Source organism: Larimichthys crocea, chromosome XVI, assembly GCF_000972845.2.
Source record: "Larimichthys crocea isolate SSNF chromosome XVI, L_crocea_2.0, whole genome shotgun sequence".
NCBI lineage: Eukaryota > Metazoa > Chordata > Actinopteri > Sciaenidae > Larimichthys > Larimichthys crocea.
This window is the reverse complement of record NC_040026.1, coordinates 18,257,782-18,282,081: the sequence shown is the minus strand read 5'-3', so window position 1 is coordinate 18,282,081 and position 24,300 is coordinate 18,257,782. Positions and strand designations below refer to the sequence as shown.

The 24,300-nt window shown below is 39.9% G+C and overlaps 2 protein-coding genes and 1 long non-coding RNA gene across 5 annotated transcripts in view; 1 reads left to right on the top strand and 2 right to left on the bottom strand.

Moving 5' to 3' along the window:
• The window catches only part of dnmbp (dynamin binding protein), a 46,165-nt gene extending 43,550 nt beyond the window's left edge, over positions 1-2,615 (bottom strand). For all 3 annotated transcript variants that reach the window (XM_019264784.2, XM_010742076.3, XM_027289312.1), the window contains exon 1: positions 2,219-2,615. The gene's annotated coding sequence lies outside the window, so the exon portion shown is untranslated. The remainder of the gene's footprint in view (positions 1-2,218) is intronic.
• Positions 2,616-8,255: 5,640 nt separating this feature from the next.
• Positions 8,256-8,478, top strand: LOC113747899 (uncharacterized). The gene is made up of 2 exons (XR_003463974.1): positions 8,256-8,388; positions 8,430-8,478. It is a non-coding gene; the product is annotated as an uncharacterized LOC113747899 (long non-coding RNA).
• Positions 8,468-23,275, bottom strand: cpn1 (carboxypeptidase N, polypeptide 1). Its single transcript, XM_010742077.3, has 9 exons — positions 22,661-23,275; positions 19,901-20,097; positions 17,883-18,038; positions 13,557-13,733; positions 13,298-13,409; positions 10,173-10,312; positions 9,582-9,681; positions 8,990-9,108; positions 8,468-8,781 (listed from the first exon to the last, which is right to left on the bottom strand). The coding sequence occupies exons 1-9, from the start codon at positions 22,893-22,895 to the stop codon at positions 8,671-8,673; spliced, it is 1,347 nt and encodes a 448-aa protein (XP_010740379.3). The 5' UTR covers positions 22,896-23,275; the 3' UTR covers positions 8,468-8,670.
• Positions 23,276-24,300: the final 1,025 nt, after the last annotated feature.

Below are 24,300 nucleotides of genomic sequence, written 5' to 3'. Positions count from 1 at the left end.
GCACGACCCCTAACACTGGCACTGCAGCAGAGGAGCAGAAAGTATTGGAGAAGTACAAATACTGACATCCTGACTGCAGTGTGGACACTGCATAATGATTCAGTGCGGGTGAAATGAATGGATTAGAAACAAGTAGGATAAAAAGGGGCAATATGAAATACCACATTCATTTCCTTTGTTTATAGTGTGAACATGCACATGTGGAACAGAACAAAAAACAACAAAAAAAAACCACACACATGGAAGATGATGATAAACCGCTGTGCGATGTCACAGCCCGAAGTCCTGTCGCTGTTTTGGATTTTACACTTTACGGAACCAACCAGCTCCCTGTGACTAAAGCTTTGTGTGGATGCTGTCATGGAAAAGACACATACAGTGTTGTCCTAACAGAACAAACATGTGGGCATGTTTGGGTTTTGCTCTTTTGGCAGTGAACTTTGTGTTCGGGGTGGCTCCTCCTGGAATAATTATGGCTCTAATCTAAATTTTGACTTTAATTACATAAATGTTTTCAAGACTGTGCAACTCTGCATGTATGTGGCTGTCAGATCTGGGCATAACTAACTGGACATATTTCAGCTTCAGAGTCTTTGTGCCAAGTGGCTGAGTCAACCGTCAACTCGAACGTCTACAGACCCTTTACACACACATTAAATATGTGCAGTATGATGTGTTTCTCTGTCTATAAAAAAATATATTACACAGTTGCTCAAATGTTTGTATTTAGTCTCCACACGTCTGGTCTGATCTGCTGCAGTGTGCTGAGCCTGACTGATCAGTGTCTAACTGGAGAAGCATGCAAATGTTCACAGTCATTAGCACACTGCTCAGGCTTGACGTCATCTGGACAACTCCAAACAAAACTAATGACCTGTACAACAGAACAGAATTGGCAAACGAGGTAAAAACAGAATATGAGCTGACAGGACAGACAAGAGGAGATGCAAACAGAGTAGAATGAACAAAGGATACATAAAAATGTATGTAGGGGTCGGAGATTTGATGACATATAGCATGAGATGACATTTTCTCTGAGGTTTAATACTGTGGTATTTATCACTATAAAGATCTCAAGATATGTTAGTGAAACAGAAAAGAACCAGACAGAGTAGAGAAGAGAATAAAACAGAACAGAAAAGGATGGATTATGATAGAACATGAGTGAATAGAATAGAACAGTACATAACATGATATTATAGAGTAGAATAGAGTAGAATAGATTTCAACAGAACACAAAAACAGAGTAGAACATAATATAGTATTATAGAAGAGAACTGAATAGAGCAGAAGCGGATGCATTTCAATAGAGCATACCAGATGGAATAGAGTACAGTAAAGATGAGCAGAATAGAACAGAATAGAACAGAATAGAATAGAATAGAACATGTTATAGTATTACAGAACAGGACAGAAGACTACAAAATATTATAGAACAGAACAGAACAGAATAAGACAGAAGGGAGTAGAACGTAGAACAGTATTATAGAATAGAATAGAATAGAATAGAATAACAGAAGTTGCACTATGATAGCAGATAACAGAATAGAACTGAACCAAACAGAACTAAAGTGATCTAATATAGATCAGAATAAAACAAAACAGAAGTGACTAGAGTCAACAGAAGAGAACAGACCAGAATGTAACTATAGCATAATATGGTATTATAGAATAGAATAGAATAGAAGCTTTTGAATAAATGCTCGTGACCAGAGACTACCACAGTGAAGTGCGCACGTGCATGTGACCACAATATTTCCTCAGTGTGTGTGTGTGTGTGTGTGTGTGTGTCTCACATGGTGGAACAACTGACAGCAGCGGCCACAGGTGACAGACACCAGACACACACACACACACACACACACACACACACACACACACAGGGGGATTATTTGGTCTGTAGCAGTTGTGGTTCGGTGCCATCAGTCATTCAGCCCGTAGCTCTGTGTTCACTGTGTGGAGGAGAAACCCTGTTCAAAGTACGACTGTCAGCGCCTCACTGTGACACCAAGCTCTCCAAATAACAGAGGAAAATCCGCGTTACTCCTCTCAGAGAGGAACTGAGTCACGGCTGTGTGTGTGAGAAACATGAATTCATGTGATATTACAAACTTAAACGCATCGCAACTCATCCTCCATCCCGTGGTAGTCGTTTTTCAAGAGTCCCCTCCAGATGCGTAAAATGCGCAAAATTCACTTTTTTTGGTGCTTTTCTTACCTGTAAAGTGTCAGAAGCTGCGGTGGGAAAAAATGTGATAGATTAGGTTAGATCCAGTCAGACAAGATTTCCAACTTCTCCAGCCTGGTGATGTGGTGGTTCAGTGGCGGGTGTTGCTTTTTTTTTTCTCCGCGACACAAGTTTTTTGGAGCAGCTTACGCGTCCCGGAGCTTTGGAGCGGTGCGCGGGGTCATTATTCCCGAGAAGAAGCGCTTTATTTCGGCGTGAGAGGGTCAAGAAGACATGTTGACAGAAGAAAAAGGTGACACGGGTGGTCCTGGCTCTGTCTCGGTAGAATCAGCTGTCATCACATTAGAAACACGAGCAGCCGAGTCGCTTTGAGCCTCTCCATGCCTACACATAACAACGCCACCCACTTTTTCCAAAGAGACCCGTAGCTGGCTCGACTGATGCCTGACTGAAAAGAAAAGAAAGTGGCTCCAGAAAGTATCTCAGTGCAGCTTAACTAAGATAAACTGCAGGAGTGCATACTGCACACACTGACTGCATGCTTTAACACTGTTATTATAAATAACGCATAGACATAGACTACATTTGAGGTACTTGTACTTTACTTTAAATGCTACACTATACTTTTACTCCACTGCAGTTCACAGGAAATATTGTACTTTTTAATACAGATTATGTGTATTAGGTGTATATAAGTGTATATAGCTTTTTATTTAGTATCTATCCTGTCCTGAATTATCTTATCTTATCCTATCCTATTATAACTATAACAATTTTTGTGCAGTACATCTGTACGTAGGCTACTTGTCACTTTACTCTGTCTGCAAAAGTGCTATCAACCATGACTACTACTACTACTGCTTGAGTACTAGGACTGATACTGTGCAATATCTCTGAACAAACTCAATCCACAATTTTCACATATTTTAAATGGTGTAGTATATCCTGTTTATATAGTACATTCATATTTATTCATATAGTGATACCTCTTCAATACTCACACTTGTACAGTACACTTTACAGTATTTTCCTTATTCTATGTTCTTATATTGTATTTATACAACTCCACTTTTAAGTAGCTTAATTTTTTTATCGTCTATATGTCTGGTGCTCTAACTTTTGTCCAACACATTCCACTAAAACTTGAACCAGATGCCAGGTAAGTGTAGTTAATCTTTATCCAACCACCTAAAACAATATAAATCTGTTGAAATGAACTTCACTTTCACCAGCTCCGTCATTAAAATGCAGCTTAAACATTAAAGCATACAGTAATATGATATGGCACTCACAAGGGCCATCTTTGTGCCTAATGAGTACTTTTTCCTCCCAAGACGGCTGCAAATAATTATCTTTTTAATTATCAATCAGTGTAATTTAATGCAGCTATAATCAGTGAAGTAACACTTGGAATGTAGGACTGGTGGACATGTACTTCAGTATGCGTACATTGTGGTATTTCTTTCTTTTAATCAAGAGTATTTATTTCATCCCTGCCAATAACAAATAAACCCTCTCAGATTATGTGGCCAAGACTGCATCTGTTTAATGAGCTTAAGGAATTCTTGATGCAGCAGACTGGACCTTGCCTCCATAACCTGGAAGAACATTAAAATGTTAAAACACCTAATATTAATATGCAAACTTTCATGCATCAGTAAACTTGGCAGCAGATACTTAATTTTACTTAAGTGTTCATTTGTTTTTCTGCCTAAAAATGACAACACAGGTTGAAACATGCTATTACATAAAATATAGTTGGTAAACTATTTCAAGGACTTGTTTACGTCTCATCTAGCAGTTTAAAGTGTTAAAGTGTTCAACAGCCCAGCATACCATTCTAATATACTGTTGCTTGTGAAAGAAGGAACATCTCACCCTTTGTGTGGCAGAGAATGAAGCACAAATCATCATGAACATTTCCTCAATTCATTACCTCATTCCTGTGCGGGTCAGCACATGTTTGAGCTGTCCACTCCACCCAGACCAAATACTGTTCAAAGCAGATTAAGGAAGTAACATTATCTAAGTTATCTTAGTGTTATTATCTAAGTGTTATTTATGTAATCAAACTTAGTTTTTATCAAGTAAAACATGTAAAACTTGTAATAATAGCTTATATGGTGTAGAAAAGTTGAAGTTTCCCAATAATAAAACACTCTGACACTCAGCAGGAAGGTGTGACCTGTTTTCCTTTTCATGGCTTCACTCTCTAACTGCAGCTCTTTCATTTGGAGTCATTAAGATAATGAAAAGAGAGAAAATCATAGTCGTTGCACGAAGAATTATACGTTTGCTTAGCCCTCTCTCTCAGCCACGGCCTTTGAGCGTTGTGGTGTGAAACACTGAATCTAGTTTTTGCTGCGTCTGCAGTAATGACAGCTTCCTCATATGGGATCTTGTATGTGCAGAACAATGGCAGGAAACTAAGTCAGTTGGATGCTTTTGCCTTCAAGTGTCGGCACGGAAAAGGAAGAGATACACGAGAGGTCACACAAAAATAAGCATGGAAACTCACAAACATACCTGCGCACTTTACTGTGCACAGATTAGCTTCATCATAACATAACATATATTTACAGATTCAGGATAAAAGCATCAGTTTCATGGTTAAATATCTCTTAAATGTCCTGGAGGTGTGTTAAAAATCAAATGATGATCCCCTCGCACCTTGACGCCACCTTCTCCCTGCTTCACGGAGGGAACCACACATGCAGATCTGTTCAACCTCTCTGTGTCTTACAAAAATCTCAAATTTGGACTCATCAGACCAAAGTCCAGATTTACATTTTCTGATGTACATCGCTCAAACACTTCTCTTCTTTTCTGGTATCTCTCAGTAGTGAGTTTCTTTGCAGCAATTCAACCATGACGGCTGATGTTGAGATGTGTCCGCTACTTGAACTCTGTGCAGCATTTCTGTAGACTGTAATCTGAGGTGCCGTTAATTGGTGATTTCTGATTCTGGTAACTGTAATTAACTTATCTTCTGCTCTTAATTTTCTGGTCAGTTTCATCATAGCTTTTGGTGGTTTTTGCAGCTGCACTTGACGACGAAGTTTTTTAAATCTAAAATGTGGAAAGAAACAATAAAACCATGTTTCCACAAGGTATAAACTTTCCCTCAACTACAAAAATGTACCATATTTAAGGGGTCATGGCTGTACATTTTCCGGATAATTAATTTTTACAGTGGATTCTCTGTAACTTCTGATAAGCTCCAGCAGTTTTTCCGTAAACTCTGAGTCAATGAATGTGGGTTTTAGTCTGTGTAGGAGATTCCTGACACTGAAGGACCACTGGTGGGCTTCATTGACGCCACATTTGGCCAACTAAGTGTACACAATAGTGTAAGCCTTCACACACACACACCCATACTAAACTGAGAACACTCCAGATCAGTGACTCTGTATGAAATACCGGCTTTGTGTCCTCTCACAGTGGCCACTTTCATTCAGGGGCTGTATGTGGATCTGTTGTTGTCTTTCAATATTTGCTGCCAGTTGATCTTTGTAGGCAGAGAATACATTGGCTGTCGTACAATCACCCCCATTGTGTCGACAAAATGTTGGAGTGAGCAGAAAATGAAAATTATTCCACTCATTTATTGTAGTTACCGGATTGATGTCGGTAACTGAAAGACTATCGTGGCAGTGGCTTTGACGTTACGTGACAAATGTCATGTTGCTCATAGTTCATATTTGATTCATTGTTTGGCATCAGTATACCAATTTATTTCTTCATTTTCATGTGCTGGCATCAGAAAACTTCTTTCTTTCCATGACTTTAAGACTTTTGTCTGATATTGCCATCTAATGTTCTCTAAAATATTTTAAAAGCAACAAATATATTATATTCTACTGTTGAATTTATAATGTCACTCTCTCTGGTAGCTTTAATACAGTTTTAAGATTTTTAAATAACAGAAACAGAGACTTTGTGACAGTAGCACAATAGTTGTATTTGGTACGGTTGCCAGACAGATTTTCATATGTCAATAGCTTGGGCTTAAAATATGTTTAACCTACATCACATGAGCATTTGACATTTTATTATTTGTGTGACTCCATGTGTGTTTTCAGGGAACCTCTACATCACTGTCATAAATTCACAGAGTGCCAGGTGAAGTGCGCTTTTCCTCTTTCCTGTTCGTCAGAGAGAGGCTATTGTATGCCGAAGTGTTTGTGAATGGCACAGGAAAAACGAGAGTCCACTCTGAAACTCTGAAGAGTCCAGCTTGTAAAGGGGCCTCTTAATTTAAGTTTGGAGAGTCAACTTAGGAACTGTGAAAATACAGGGTGACATGAATTTTTTTGTCCATCAAAATAATGTTGTTGAATTCTTTAATAATAAATTAAATCTAGTCGACTCCACTTTTGAAATTGCATCAAATTAAAACATTAATTCACCAGAAGATAGAAATCCAAACCAGGAGTTATTCATTTTGGCAGATCCTGATGACTGAAGACAAATATGTCCATTTATGCTCTTGTGTATTGTTCAAACAGACGTCATCCTGTCCTTTGCTGCCATCTCCAGGAAGAGACAAAACAGAGCTTCTACCTCAGCTGGTTCTGTATGTATCATTCGCCTTCCCACCTCTTAACAAAAGGCAGCAGTGCAGTGATCGGCAGAACACAATGCTTTTTCTTGTTTGTCTCGTGGAGTGTAGAGGTGTTTTAGGACCGCATCACCAGGAAACAGTGGGTTCTGGTCGGTGTTCCCAGATCTTTGCATAATGGAGTTGGATCAGCATATAAAGGAGAATGATGTAGTGATGCAGGAGTGATGATGCACAATAGATTCAATCTCATGATGTACACTCAAATTACTGGAACAGTTTCCCGTGCGGACACTTAATGAAGTTTTATATTCCAGTCTAAATTTCATTATGGTGACACATGAGACAATGATGTGTGTGTGTCTAACATCAAAAAATGTCTCCATGTCCATGGGTAGTATGGAATATGACAATAAAATATTATACTATTATCATAGTCATCACTAAGGTGTTAAAAAAATGGGTTGTTGTAAGTGTGAGATATGTGAAGATTTTGCATGTAAAACCATAGACTGTAAATAAAGCATCAGCTGGAATTTATTGCTCCTCAGATTGGACAGTAGCACAGTGTGCAGAGTACTGTAGGGCTGCAACATGATTATTTTCAATACTGATTAATCTGCCATTCATTTTTTCAAATAATGTGATACATAAAACATTTGAAAAAAGCAAAAAAAAAATCATCTCATGTCTAAATTTGTGCAGATCAGAATAAATATTTTATTTACTATGCTATAAAGTCACCACAAGTGCCAGATTTGCACATTGAAGAAGCTAGAACCGTTTTTTATTTGTATTTTTTACTGATATATATGACTTCAATGATAAAAATGATCAAGATAGTTGCTTATGAATTGTCTGTAGATTGACCAATCGATGAATCAACTTAACGTGGCTACTCTGGTGACAAGTACTGAAGCAGACCAAGTAACTGCCAGTGTGTGTGTTGAAGCTTTCAGATGCAGATGTTTGCTTGTTTTTCCTCATACATCAGCATTTTTTATGAGGAAGTTCAACCTATAGGACAGAGACAGCAATGTTTTACTTCCTTCCTTGTACGGCAGTGACATCTACTGTCCTAAAATGTGCAGGACACAGCCTGAATTATCAGGGGAAAAGTAATTTTTTTCCAGTGTGCTGTAAATTATTTCTGGATGACCAGAAAAGATCTGAAACTTTCCACTGAGTTTAAATATAGTAAGTCCAATACTGTTAAGGTTAGATTGGAATTTGAAGCTTAATATTTCATATGATAACACAGTAAATGTCATAGTTTTTTAAATAAAAACTACAGCTGTGTAACTAAATCTGCTGCAAGCATCCATATATATGAGATATTTTCTATACTTTATGTTTGTTGAGTGCTGTGTAATTCTTGTTATCTTCAGACTTCCTGTGGTCTGTGTGTGTGTGTGTGTGTGTGTTTTAGGGTGTGTTGGAGTGCCTTAAAGAACAATAAACAGGTCAAATAAAGCAAGAAACACAATATACAGAGAAGGCAAATGATGACAGCAAAACATTCTTTTATTTTCACTTTCAATTTTTCATCGAATTATAGTAATCAAAATCCAAAAAAGTCCTTTACAAATACAGGATAGCCGTGTTCATACAAATCAACACTGTTACATAAATACACCAGGTTTGCAATAATACATCAACACTGTTACATAAATACACCAGGTTTGCAATAATACAGACACACAGTTTATATTCTTTAACAAAAAACAAACAAAAAAAACACAAATGTTTGAAATACTGAGGACTACAAAGGTGAAATTACATATATTATGGTCAATTATCATTTCCATAATTTGTATAGGGTGTGTCTGCGTGTGTGTGTGTGTGTGTGTGTGTGTATGTTTTACGTGGGATTTTTAGTATGTGTGTATGCTTGTGTGTTGTCTAAATTATTGTCCATGTCTCATCTAGGGCCAAGTTTTAAGGGAGCCTTGGGAGATGAGAGGTTCTTCTTGCCGTTGTGGTGCTTCCCTTTCAGGTGTTGTTTTGGTGCCGTTTTCAAGTAAAAATGAAGCTGTCAGGAAAGAGATAAGCAACAAAGTGTGAGTGATCAAGGTAGATTTCCATTCAGGACACACAAAAATGAATCACAAACCTTGTTTGGGGGTTCTCTAGAAGCATATTTTGACTACTACCACTAAAACAATGATCAGATTGTAAGTAAAACTGCGAATCAGCTGTCAAATTCTCATCCTGTGCATCCATATAAGACAAAGACACACCTGTATGGCCTCAGCTGGTCCCACTGTGACAGTGCTGGTGGAGGGGACGTAACCTGGAGCAGATGCTGTCACAGTGTAAGTACCCGGTAACAGAAGTCTGAAATAGTCGCCATCCAGTCCTAAAGGAGTACACACATGGAAAAAGATGAGAGGGAGAAACATTCAAACTTTCATTTGCACATTGGTAGAAGGAACATTCGGTAAAGTAAAGTAAAAAGTAAATTACAGTTTGCATTATTTTCAAAGTGCATTCCCACAATTGACCATTAGAGGGCAGTGTGACTTTGACTGCACTTATTTTTACTTATTGATAATATAATGACATTCAGCAACAACAACAACAACAACAACAACAACAAACTCCTTTTCCCACATTGAGAGCTGGACTTCTTTCCAAGCACACAAAGTTATTGCAAGGTTTAAACACCCTAATGCATCATTATCCAGGACATTAGCAGATCATTTACCATAAACCTTAAATACTTAAGTACTTCTTCAGTACTGCAGTTAAAGAGTAAACAAAAACCTCCCAGGAAAAATAACAACCACATGTTTAGAACAATGAACCGAAGCCCCTGCAGCCCTTTCTCACCGCAGGTCACATCGTGGTTGACCCCAGACACTGAGATCTCAGCTTTGGCGATAGGGTTGTTGTTTTCATCGTACACCATGCCTTTTATCCCATGATGCACCTGAAAGAAGAGACACATTGCTTCATTTGACCAGTTTCTCAGTGTTGTTTCCTTTTTTTTTAGATCATGTCCTTTGCGCTTGAGGTCCTGCCACCAAAAGTATGTGAAATATGTGTTAATACAGCCAGCTATGTGTGACAATAAATAGTTTTGAATTCAGATCATCTTTTTAACCTTCTGTGGTCTGTTTGATCAGTGCTGCAGAAAAAAGAGGTAAGCCCTGATTTGCACCCTGATAATGTGGAATAAAAGAGATTTTATCCTCAAACTAAAGCCTCTTTTCATACTTGGCACAAGGTAAAAGTCAGTTTACTTGAGTTACACTGTATTTCTCAGCTTAATTTAAGTCTTTTAACCCGGGAGTCCCAGCCAAGAAGCCAAGAAGCCAAGAGTATCAGACTCTTTGTAGTTAGGTTTTTGTGTGTAACTGCATGTGTGCATCAAGTTGTAAATGACATAACCGCAATCTTCCAAATAGTGAGTGTGCGGACCTGTTCAAGGTATGAAACCAGCGCCTCTCGGTTGGCCAGCCATTCTCTGGGCAGTGCTGACGCCGGAGGAAACTTATCACAGCTCAGCTCCAGGGTGATCTCAAAACAGTTGGTGTAGAGGTAGTTGAAGTCCTGCATGCCTGAAAAACACAGAAATAGACTCTTTACTTTAAATTTCAAGGGGAGCTCTTTAAAAAATGGGATATATTTATAATGTCAGTGGTTTCCAGGGTGACTTAGAATGTAGTTTACATAAGTCTTAGTTTGCCTCTTAAAGGGTTTTTTCCGATTTGTAAGGAGCTGATGTGATTTATCATGCCAGTTCATCTAAAAACCACATTTGGGGTTATTGAGACACTGGAGTCTTTTACTTCATTTTTTCATTTGGTCAGGCAAATTTTTCCAAACCGCTACATGTTGCTGTTTTGACAAACATTTAAGAACATCTTTTAGATGAGCTGATACTCCACCAAACAAAAGAAAGACTGAATTTTCCACATTTTTGGCTTTGCAACTTCGCAATACAGCGCTACGTTTCATAGAAAACTAATGCATAGGAGCCCATGATTGGGAGGGAAAGTTCAAAACTAACCTCATAGACCATGACATAACACTTGGAGCAATAGGAGCTGTTAAAATAAACATAACATGCTTCTACTAAATACGACTGTGGGCGTTTTCATCAAAAGCTTGCATGAGTCAACCCGAAGAAGCTCAACAGATTCACATTCCTAGGAATAATCCAGACCAGCCTAAATCGAGATCTACAGATCAAAGAAGAGGGTAATGTTATTGTTGCAGTTACATATTAACTGAGCTGAAATCGAATACATGCCCAGACAGTTGAAAAAAACTTGGTGTCCTGTAGCTTTCAAGCATTTTATTGCAAAACATTACTCGTAAGCATTCATCAAATCTTAAAAACCAAGCACAATTTCCCAACTCATAAACCAAACAAGGGATGATGAGGACATTCCTGCCAGTGCCTAAACTCGTATAACTCCTAATAGCCTGTAGGTATACCCAATGCCAGTAAATAATGTTGTTTTAAACCAAACCAAAATAACAGATCCACTGAGCACCCTGGCTACTTTCAGGTACACAAAAATGCAGAAATGAAACCTCATTTACAAAACTGGCACATGGGTGCAGAGTAGAGTAGTAAAAGACACACATACTGGATCACACTACACTAGGAATACTGTCAACACACTGCAGGTTTGTGTTTAAATCTCAGGGAATCGGCCCAGTACAGCACTATTGTGTGTGGTGTGACTGATGGGTGTCATCAGCCAGATTTTCTTAATTTTTCCATTCACCTATAGTCAGATTGGTACTATGGATCTATGATGTTAAGACATTTTCAGTGATAGATTTGAAAGCTGATCAAGACTTAGTTAATCCAGTTGAACCGTTAATAATTCACCGGAGGGGTGTTATGGAATTTTCTATCCTTACGTAACACAAGGTGTAAATGTGGGGACCTTGAGGTCCTCGGCAGTATTAATTGTTTGGCTTTGATTGGGTGCCAGTCTATCTCAACACTGTGGTGTCCAGGGTCGAAGAGACCTATTGCTGCCTTCCTAGACATAATAGATAGCTTGTCGTTGACGTTCCAAACAGACATCTGTGTCTCCAGACTAGAATATGCTGACAATAACACCTCCATGGGTAAAAGCATTCTCTTTGACTAATTCTGGGTGTATAGTATTTGTGGTGTTATCTTGGGGTTAAAAGTCGATCCACCAGCACGAGTTCAGCAGAATGTGAGATCGACTCAGGCACTTCTGATGAACTTTGAGAGTGTCTCTAATTCTTCTTGATCAAGCGTCAATAAATAATACAGCATAAGACATCAGAGGCTCCTGAACACTTTCTTCCTTCCTGACCATTGACCTTTGACTCCACAACACTATGGATCTATGATGTTAAGACATTTTCAGTGATAGATTTGAAAGCTGATCAAGACTCAGTCACAAAGGGTGGAGTTAATCCAGTTGAACCGTGGCAGATTATTAATTTACCGGAGTGGATGATCTTGATCAAAATCTAAATTTTCTCATGTTTGCAGATTGTTAAGGAACTGTATGGAAATTATTGGGGTGGGAAACCTTATGTTTCACTTTTCTAAATCCTCCCCTTGACTCACAATATCTCCCTGTAATATGTCAAAACAACTAGTTAAATTATAAAAACATATTTAGTGTTAAAAAGGTGAATTAATACTGTAAATTATGTATTTTAACTGTAAATGGGACAATAAACCGCATCAAATTTCACATTAGACTCTATGGCAAACACAGCTGAGCTACTAACTAACAGTTAACTAACTATGCCAGTGACAGTAACAAATAGTTCTTTTACTTGAGCGGGGTCAGTGGAAGTGCAGCTGTCGGTGTACAGGAGGTGAAGAGGTCGAAGGCAAGAGGAGAGCTTCAGAGAGAGTCACAGAGTTCATGTCGACACTGGGAAAGAGTGCTCGCAGGGCACTCGAGGCATGTCATTCACGCCGAGGTCTATGCCAGCGCCTGCCATCATTCATGCAGGTGGCCTTGTCTTTCTTGGGAAAGGGAAGGATAAATGGACCAACACATTGGAATTTTTGCATGTAAACAGGGAACAATCTGTTTTGTGTGTGGAGGCAGTGAGTCAGTGTTGTTCTTTGTGGTGCTGGTAGACAAACTCAGCGTGCTCTTTCCAACAAGTGTAGTAGTTAGCTCTGTAGACGTACATAAGAGGCGCGAAGACTGGAAACAGAGGCGGTAAAGTCAGCCTGGTGGGCTCTGTCCAAAGCATAGCAGTACCTCCACTACTATTAATACCAATTATCTGACTAACTAAAACAATATATTTTCCAGCTGCTGGAGGTAACTTCATATTTAGCTTACAGATTTTCAGTGTATATAGATTATACTTATACAAGCTTTCATTGTTTTGGTTACGGTTTACCTACAATAACCTCTCCCAGTTTACGGTTTGAAACTCAACATAGTTCACTATGATTTGGGGAATTTTGTGTGGGCACGTTATATTAAAATCAGGGGGAGTATCTTTAACATTGATCATAAACTGTTTTTCATGGTTCTATTATTTTTAATATTCGGTTTAATGTCAGGTTTACTTACCTTTGGATAGAGAATACCAGCTGGCCCCGTTGGTGATCCCCTCGTCAAAGAAGTCCCCACAGTTCCAACCTTTGTGCATCCAGCTGTGAGCGTACGAATAGGTCCTCGCCAACTGTCATCACACACAAATGCACATGTGCCCAATCATTCACATATTTTCACACGCACACACACACACATGCACACACACATGCACAACAGACAGTGATGAGATCAGACGTGTATAACATCTGGAAGGAGTTTTTAATCTGCAGCACACCTTTCTGAAGATTTTGTCATCCGGAGTGGCTGCATATGTGGTCCTCCCTCGAATGCGAGCATCTCTCGACTTGTCGAAGGGGTAATTGGCGACCACAGCTCCTCCGTGGAGGTTGGCCGACAGGACAAAATTGTAGTTTTGCATCCATTTTATGACTGCCAACGTCTCCGGTTCAACCTGCGAAGGAAATTCAAAGAAAAGGTTATAAAGCAAGTAGATTATTGGTCTAATAGAGACATAACATATGGACCTTTTTATACAATGATCTATAAATAATGATCTGTAAGCACCCATTGCAATGTAGTGCTGCATTTATCTTCCTTCACATGTCTAGATCTTACTTTGGTTAAATAATTAGTCCACATTTAGTCCATAAATTCTCCCACAATCTTTCAAATAAACTGTCTAATGCCTCTTTTTGTCTGGTTACTGATATGACACATCATCTTTACGTCATCCAACACACCCAAATAACATCAGCGGACAGAAGACATCTGGTTTTATTTTCACTAAGAACCACTGGCTTTTCTGCTCGTCTGGTTATCTGGACTAATCTTTGTTTTTTTTTCTGCTTAAGTATTTTCTCTGTTGATTTTGTTCATGTCTTTTCCCTTTTAGGCAGCCAAGTTAATCTTGAGGAAACCATAGTTTATCAAGGTATCCTCTGCCTGTGTCAAGCCCATGAAATGATTCTTCAGCTTTGCTCGCAGTGCTTTTCTCTCTCCTATCATCCGTTGCTTCAGTTATGTCTCGTTTTATCCAGAGTCTATACAGTAAATGAATCAGACATGGTGTGCATTTGTTAAAATGGACTCCTTTATATGTTTTTGAGTCTAGAAGTCTGGGAGAAAGATTCGTTCGCAAGATTGGAGAGAATTTTTAATTAAAGCTGGAAATGATGGAAACAAGAGTAGTAAAGTAATAGTAATCTGCTAGTCCCAAAGGTATTTTATAGGTTACATAAGACTAATCTCATCTCATTCTGTACAAACAGGATCAGGAACAGGATCTTTGTCATACACCTAACCCGATGGCATCTCTCATGCAACTCTGCCGACACTGAAAATTCCAGTTTTAGGCTGTAATTTATTTTCTCAGTCAACACTAACTATCCTCACACAGTCCTAACCATATATCATGCATGGAAACAAGGAGTAATACCTCTCCTTGAATAAGGTATGCAGGACAATAAACACAGTCTGGTTTAGCTGAAGGATAATCAGGCCGGTCAGAGACTACTGGCCTTGAACGCAGCAGAAGTGGGACTTCTGTTCTGAGGACTGGCAGGTGTTTATTGTCTGCGGATCTTTATATACACTCATGCGCGCTTTGAAGTCGGCACTGTCACCACGGTGTAGAGTTACGTGTGAAGGGCACGCGCTGTAAAAATCATATCTCAGACAGCCTTCGACAGACTTTTTGAAACACAAATAAATATAAATCTGCTCATTCTGGATGGCTCAGTGGTAACCTTCAGGGTTAGATTTCACTCTTTGGGAGTGATGGCGGTTCATGTTGTGAAGTGGGCTCTTCTTCAGAGGCTGTATAAATTTCTAAGAACAAATACTGCTGACAGTCTGTGGTTGGTGGAAAACTTTTTTTAAAAAAGAAGAATTCCTGAATGAAATTATCCAATAACCAGCTATTCTGAGAGACACTGAGGCCAGAAGTGTCAATCCGTTTCTATGTAGTTTACTACAAGATTTAAGGATTAGGGTTTTGTTTCTTTTCAAGCAAAGATCAATCTGCAAGCCCTTAAACAAATCTCTAAGTTTGCATTATTTTGTGTTACACTCCCTCTCGCCGAGGAGAAGATAATTGAGTCTTTTATTAAAGACTCATTCCTCTGGATCGAACTTCATCAGCTGGCTAATTGAAATGTACCATAGCATAGCCTGCAGGCGAGCACAGGGGGCTTGTGGCTTCACGTAGCCTGTTAGAATGTAATCCTGACCAGCATGAATGAAGTATCTGTAACAGTGGCACAGTTACTCTTTTGTGTTTGCCTTTCAGGAGGCAGTCATGTGGGTAGAGATTCAGCCCACGACTGGGAAGACCAGTGTTTTATTTCTCTCAACGCGTTTGCAGCCTAGGGAACTAGGATATAGGGGGAAAAAAGGTTAAAAATCAATGACTGTGCATCGCTTGGAAACAAAAATGAAACAAATAATAGTGTCGTATCTTCTCCAAAATTGCTTAAAACTATTATTTTGAGGGGATAAAATCAACCAGCCGTCTTTTGTTAATAAGATGCTCAATTATATGTTCCTTGACTTTATACAGAAGTCAACACTAAGTACAAATTTGTTAAGATTTACTGATTATAGAAGCTGCAAGTTTGTAGTGCACATTGATACATTGTGTACATATATTTACAGTATGGATGTCTGATTTGTTCTTTCCTGGTTGTATTTTTCTGTTTGTTATTTTTATTTAAAGTTTTAAATAAATGTTAAAACGTTGTAAAATCACAAAGTTGTTTTATTCTTTACATTTGCAATTATTTAAAATGTATTAACATTGTCTGTTAACACTGTTATTACTGAATTATCACCTAAAATAATGCCACACTCACGTGAGGTTAATCTGGTCAATAGCGTTATAATGGAAATGAACACTGTCCGATATATATTTGATTATATTTGATACTTCCAGCGATGTTTTATTATATTTTCAGAGACATTACGTTATTCAGCTGTAATAACAACCAGTGTTTCCAAGCAGGGGACACCAATTTAATGTGAAACCTTGAAAACAGAAGCTCTTTTAGTGTCTGTTGAAGATTAGACAGCTGCAGACGAGACACTCCCGAGGATCTGACCTTAATACTTAAAATGTACAACTCAGCCGACTATTAGCAACAGTTTGACAACACACACTCTTATCCTTCTTTCTACTTTTCACACTGTGTTGATCTCAGATAATAAGTGCACACCGAAACACAGGTAAGTCACCATGAACAGAAGTCTGTCTCTACATCTACATACATACAAGTACTGTGCTTAACTAACATAAGATCCAACCAGTATTTCACAACATTTTTTCCTATGACCTTTTCTGATACTTTCAAAGTCTAATTATAGCTCCTTGTCATGTGTCTGGTGTCTATGAAATGTGAGAAGTTCAAACAAAGAGACATTTCTCCTCCAAATGTGTGTGTTTCATTTAAATAACTGCAAGAAATTTTAGAGAAAATTCTGAACGATTTATGTGGTGGAACTGTATTTTTCTTTCCTACCTCATTAATCATCTCACATCTCTTGTGACTCTTCGGGGGAGGCTCGACCCCTCAGTTGGTAGCTGGATTAACTTACTTCATTATATATAAAGTCAGTCACAAGTATTTTTTTTTTACTTTTAATAGCCTACTTTGGGTAAATTTATCTCATAATACTCTTCATATTAGATGTTGATACTTTTTACTCAACTAAAAGATCTGAGCACTTCTTCCACCACTGTGAAATACAGACTTGGCAATGAACAGGTTTTGAGTGAAATCACAGGTTTGTAAGCTATGTGGAGAGTCACGCAGCATCTCAAGGTAGCAGGTAACAGTTAGGCTCTGAGACCGCAGAGTAGGTCAGTGCAAATTCTCATGGCGGTGACGAAAAGACAAAAATGTTTAGCCGAAGCTGAAGGTCTTAATATACACTACATATATCTTGTCGGGTTGTTATGATTTCGAGAGTGTTGGCTCTTCAGGGGACTTCTGTACGTCAACATCTTATGACTGATTCTGGAATCAATCTTTTATGCAGCAAAGAGATATCAAATTATTCAAACAACAAATCTGTCAAGCTTGTAAGAGATTGTGATCCTTTTGCTCCAAAGTTGGCCCGGCCTGTTTCATATTGCAAAGAAAAAGGTAGAGCGGCCTCTTTCTGACCCAGATGAAGAAAAGCACAGTTTATATGAGCAGATATAAGTTTTACAGTAAGATAAGCAAACGCACCCGCCCATGCGGCTCAGACTATACAGGCGTGCACAAACATGCGCAACGTGAAACAGACTTTTACTGGGTCTGCAGACTGTTTAAACTCATGGGCACTTTCTTGTTATTTAGTGAAAAGCTCAGCTGGCAGTGGAATATGATCCAATACAAATCTCATGCATTGGTTTATGTCAACATAAGTTAAAGCCAAGATAACTCAGCTATGTTACAGTCGCTCATTATTCAACCCCATATTCAAACATTAAACGCGCACTCACACAAGCATAACAAATGCACTCATCCATCTTCCTCCCTCCCTCTTCTTTCTCTCGCTCCCCCCACGTGGGCACGTACACATGTACTTCTCTCTTAGTCATTTATCCAGTAGCACTGACCTGTTGCTCCCAGTTGTCCGGCAGGGGCAGGTGATGGTTTCTTCCATTGGTCTTCTCGTAGTAGTACATGAGTGCGTTTAGGTCTGGAAAGTTCCTGTTCAGATCGATTTCTCTGGAGTTCCCTCGACCCACCAGGTAGCCGTTGAACTCTGGACCCTGTTGACCCACAGATGACAATGTCAAGTTTTTAAAACTGTTGGTCTTACCTTGTTTTGTTTTTTTGAGTGAGTAAAAGTGAATTATTTTGGCTTCTTGTGTTTTAGGATGCAGGTTTTCAAGCTGTGAATTCAAACGGCTTGGAAGCAGCAAAGGAAAACTGGTGTGTGTACTTCACAAACTGCCCTGGCAATCCGCAGTGTAACAACAGTAAATTATTTCCCAACAGTTTGAATTCACAATGATTTCTTTGTTTTCTTCGGCATAAAAACTCAGATCCATCCCCAAAAACCTTTAAAGGATCATAACAGTAAAAATGTTTATAATAAAGCATTGCAGACACGTTATGGAAGGAGTTTTATTATTGTGAATATTTGTGCTTTTGAGTGAAAACTTGATAGATTTAACTTTTACTCATCACTTACCAGTAGTGCCGTCATCAGGAAACAATTCTCTTGCAATACTTTATTTTATGACCTAATATCAGAAAAACTCCAATGTGCCAAAATCAAGCCAATGTGGAAGTGCAACAGACTGAGTCAACCTCCTTAAGTCCCCATGTTGAAATGTCCAACTTGACAACCATTACAAAAAACAGTTTTGTCTCTATACAGTAGCTAATTTCCCCATAGGGTGAATTTCTATATAACTCACCCATTCAAATTATATTAAGGCTTACGTTTTAACAGTGTGGTCACTTTGATTGACAGATGGATGCTGCTCCATCCACGCACCACATCTTCGTCCGTTATCCAGCCGGAAGCAGCCAGAGGCAGGAGTGCCAAGATAGTGACAGCCAGAGCCACCACACTAAGTTTTTATACTGTCTATGGCCTAAGCTGAACCTCACAGAGCCGCTAACACGACTGCAGACTCTTGTTTTTTCATACCCAGGACTCAGACGACTTGGAATTTTCTTTCTTGTCCGACTCTGTCACTTTTGAAATACATTTTTCATTACTGACTACAAAGCAAAGATGCGCTCCAGAGTTTTTTTTTTTCCTGTGACATCAGGAGCAATTCCAAAATTTGATTTGTTCCAACAATGGGAGGCTGTAGTTGGATTTGAAAGGTATTTCCATGCAGGACTTTCTGACAACTGAAAGAACTAACCCAACTCTTTATGGAACCAATTAAATCTTTCTGTTGTCTTATGCCACGGGCATGAAAACCAATATTTTTGTTGCTTTTCCTCAAAAGCTCAATCAATATATCAAATCAACAGGATGCCATCTAGAATCCTGGGAAAGGAAGGAGCCTTTCCATTGTTGTCCAGATGCTGCTGCATCCAAACATCTGTTGATGTAGCGGCAAATTATAGTGTTGTGTGCATGTGTTGTCTGACTCGTCATGTGCAACTGCCCTCCTCAGGACATATAATTAGTCTCAAAGAGATTGTGCACACGTGTGTGTTTGTGTTAAAGCGATTTTGCATGTGTGTCTGTTGTTACATGGCCCATATAATTACCCCTAGTAGAAAGCTAAGGGGCTTTCTCAGGGAGCTGATAGATGGGATTATTACAGACATTAGCAAACAGCGGAAGATTTAATAAAAAATGTCGGTTGGCTTGTCTTTAATGACTAGAAACATAGTGTACCTTCACGCATACTGTATGTTACATGATGGAGTCAGCCGTGTTTGCCCTGATTTAACTTGCAGGTGTGAAGTTTTCCTGAGAGACCTTCAAATTTCTAACATTTCCACTGGCAAGAACACAATCAAGGAGAAAAATGTGGAAACTTTTTCCCTCCACAAGTGGCAAATGATTGCTGACGAAAAACAGCCAAAGGCGCCCCAGTGGGAAGTTTTCCCTGGTTCTCCTTTGACTCATGTGTACTATGCATGTCAGGGTATACATTACCTGTCTGGCAGCCACCTCGTAGCCATCAGGGTTCATGGAGGGCAGAACGTGAATGCGCGTGTCATGGATCAGCCTCATGATCCGCTGGTTTCCGGCTCGGTACTCCTCGCAGAGAAACTGGGAGAACTTAATGAGGAGCTCACGGCCGAGCACTTCGTTGCCGTGCATGTTGCCCACGTACTTGAACTCTGGCTCCACTGGGGAGGAAGTGGACAGGTGAAGGGGGGGTGGGGAGGGGACAAGGTCAAAAAGTCAACCGGAGCTGTCAGGCGTGACATTTAAAATGATTGCCTGAGCATGCTCACCCATACATAAGAGTACACTCACTGCATGAAAACACAGTAGAATCAATAGGTAATGCTGCCAATTAGAGTGTATGCCAGCATATTGAATTTCTATATTTATCACGATGTAACCTGATTAAAGCAAGGCTACTTAACCTTTATACAACTTAGATGGCACTTACAGGATAATAATCGATTCATATTCACCTTATTTACCAAGATTCTGTTGAGTAAGCTGCTTTAAGGACATCATCATTATGCTGCCTAAGTGAGTGAGTCGATTGTAAGCAGGAAACAACAAATGTTTCATAGTGAGGTACACTGTGTTTACTTCTTGCTGTACTATTGTGATAAAAAAACATTGAAATATACTTAAAATATAATAAACTACATAATGAAATGTGGTTTAATAGTACCACAAGACTGGCTGCAGTACTTATCTACTTGCACCAATTTCATCTTAGATATTAAAATCATCATCTTTTTTTTTTCTATTCTATGCATTCATCTTCCATGTCAAAATCTGACGCATGCACTACCCACAATTCAACTCGACTTGCAACTGTTCTGTCAGAGACTTGGCAAGTGTTATGCAAGGAGCCTCTAGCCTCGAGGCAGAGATGATGAGCGGACTACAGAGATCCGGAAAGCTCACACGCAAGTGACTCTGATGTGACTTTAACGCAGAGTTACCCTTCAGCTAACACTAGCCACCAGTCATACCAGACCATGCAGGTCTATATGGCTGATAAAACGAGGCTCTAGGAGGAAGATGGTCTCACTTCAAGGGTGTTACATCTTTGCAATTCCTTGATAAGGCAGGTTCTGACAAAGATGAGGGGAGTGATTCTGATTACGACTGATTGAATTATTTGGATAATGTTATTTTGCATTCCTTTGGGTGACTGTCAGTGATTGGGTGAGCCACCTATGCAAACAATCTCCCTCTCTGTATAGGGTTCCCTCCTCCCAGGGGGTCCCTTCATTAATCACTGCTGCAGCGTTGATAGAACCAAAGACCCCCAAACACTGCAGCTAAACAGTGCTACTGCAACAACTTTTTTTGCTTCAATAATGCTGTGTGTGTACCCTAATTGTATGATTTTACACTAAGAACTGACTGTAACACTACATTGTTGTATTTGTTTGCAAATCTGTTGTTCATGAGAAGAAGTAAGTGTGGGTTTTTCGGGGGGTGGGGTATTGTGGGGGTGAGTAGATACTTCCAAATTTATGAACACCCTTCACTAATTGCTTCAGGCACCCAAATGGGAGCTTGGGCGCTACAATTCACCTCCTTTTCTTTAACGCAGGGCCAACTGGCCCCGGGTTCAGAAAACAGTGTTGGCTCTAGTGTGCAGCTTTAAAAAAAGACACTCACACACACGCACATGCACACATACACACTAAGCAGCATGTGAAAGACATGAACTTCCTTAAGGGTGCAAGAGGGTTGACCCAGACAAGACCTCAGGTCACTCCCCATCGTGAAGTGCACGGTTCCTGTTTTTCACCCTCGGTCATCTTGCAGAACAAGCACACATCCTTCTATTCTACTGAAGGAAGCACTGACGTGTGCAAATGAAGATAAAAATGCAAGCTAAGCTGCAGCCAAAAAAGCATTCCCTGCTGCAGTTGTCAATTTTTTTTTTTTCCCCCCAAAGAGCTGCTATTAAAAAAATGCAAGAATGGAAAAAATGTTCAACATCACTTACATAAATGTGACCCTTTGGCTTGTTTTCAACACAAACATCAGCTACGACAAGGTTATGATTTTCCAATTTGCAACCGATATGCAAGGATAAACACCTGGAGAGCTGATTCAGTAGTTTGGAGGGGCAGCGGGGTGGGAGAGGGGGCAAGCAAAGCTTTTTTCAAGAATGGGTTCAGGGTTAAAGACTTGTTGATTCAAAGTGAACTTCTGTGTCATCTGTTCAGCTTTGAGTAACACCACAGATTTTTGTCCGCGGTTGGATGGCAAAAATCGAAATGAATCACAGATGTTCTTTCACTTTTGCCTTTTTTTTTGTTTTTCACTTTTCCACAGATTACTGTCGCTGAGGTTTATCAAAGAGCAGCCAGTCTTGAGACAGCTCCTCTTTTCCTTCACTGTTAAGCCAAACAGTAGATCAACTTCAGAAAACTAAATCGAAAGCTTTGCATTTCATCTCTTTGGGGGAAAAGAAAAACACACAGAGAGCCCCCACGGACTACTTTGTCTCCTCACCATGAAGTGCAAAATAAACAGGCAGCTAGTGACATTTGAAATGTATAAAAATTAAAAAATCTATTTGTGTACCACAAGAACATTAAATCATATTTGTTTATCAGCTTTAAAGTTTTAAAACAGCCTAAGCTTAACTCATAAAAAGTGCTTTTAACATTTTGATTAAGACTTAAAACTACAAAAACTTTTGACATAATGAAATGATCATAATATAAAACGACCATCCACACTTGATTGTGTGTTACTCACTTGCTTCATGGATGCCCGGGTTATCACTGAACTCCAGCACGTAGAGGTGTCGCCCCTCCACGCTTCGCCCGATGCTGTAAATGCGTGTGATGTAGGGGCATTCGCTCTGCACTGCAAACAGAGCTCGCACCATGTCCTCATAGCGGTGATGCTGGAACTCTGAGCCGCGCACCAAGAGCCCCATCAGCCCCAGGAGGAGAGCAGCGAACCAAGGAAGAGTCCACCTCTGCTGCATGGTCCCTCAAAGTCCAAAGTTGTGCAGCACAGGAGTAAAAAGAGGAGAGGAGAGAGGAGAGAGGAGAGGAGAGACTGGCTGCAGCTATCCAAAACCCTCACACACTTTCAGATGTATGTTTATCTCCTTACACACCAGACATACTGCTTTACTCCCTGCCTGATCTTTTCCTTTCTTGTCCCCTTCTTTCTCCTGCTCTCCCTCTGCCTCCTCCCACATACAGTCCTCACACTGAAGAGCAAGTAAGGACAGCCCCCTGCTCCTTCTTTGTCTCACTCTCCTCCTCCAACAGCTGCTTCTCTCCCTCTCTCTTTTCCCTTTGGGTCCTTGTCAAGTACATGCTACTTGCTTTATTGGTCGCTTAGAAATACTTCTGCTTCAAGTAGTTCACCCCACGGCCCCCTCGGCTCTCTGCAAACACACAATCCGAATTTCATTCTGTCTCCGAGACACTCGTTTTCTATCCCTTTCTTTGTCTCTAACTCTTGTTCTATGCTCCCTTCCTGGGAAAGAGGGGTTGTTTCCACGGCACTGCTCTCCCCAACCCCTGCAGCCCTCAATCATCCATTCATTAACTCTTAAGTCAACACACAACCCCTGTGTGTGTGTGTGTGTGTGTCTGTGTGTGTCAGTTTGTGTGTGTGTGTGTGTGCATGCACGTGTGCCTGCACTCCTCTGATGAATCAGTGTGAGAGCTCTTTCGCAACCTTTGGACTGCTTTTTTTTTTTTTTTGCTTTTCTGTGTTTCCTCGAAGCAGCATTCACACACACCCACACACACACCCACACACACACAGGTTTTCCTGTGTGTGTGTGTGTGTGTGTATGAATGAACATCCATGCTCTTATGGCCAAGAGAAGAAAGACCAAATGCTGCAATTAAACTTCTAAAAGACACAGGTTGATGCCAAGACTCATGCACCCCCCCTCCTCCTCCTCCCTCACAAACACACACACACACTTACTGCAGAGTGTGCACGAGGTGCTGTCAATCAAACCTGCTGGAGAAAAAAAAAAAAAGAGGAGCTTTACGCTCGCAGAATGTTGTGCAACTGCTTGTGGAAGTTTCAAAGAAGGGAGAAGGAAAGGCAAACGTGAAGCAAGAGGAAGGGTCGCTGATGGAAAATTGAGCAACGAGGTACAGAGACGACTGAAAAGAATGAAGAAAGAGAAAAGCAGGAGAAGAGAAGGACACAGACACAGAGAGGCTTCACTGCAACTACTGTTTCCATGAAAACATACCTCTCTGGTTTGTCTTTCCTCTAATCGTAAAACTTTTTCACATTTACACATCCTATGCCTTCTTACTGACAGGCCAAAGCAAACTGAGAGTGCTTTGGACCGGTCCTCATTGTCTCTTGCTGGTGATTGTGTTTCTTCTGCTTCATTGTTTACATCTGGTACG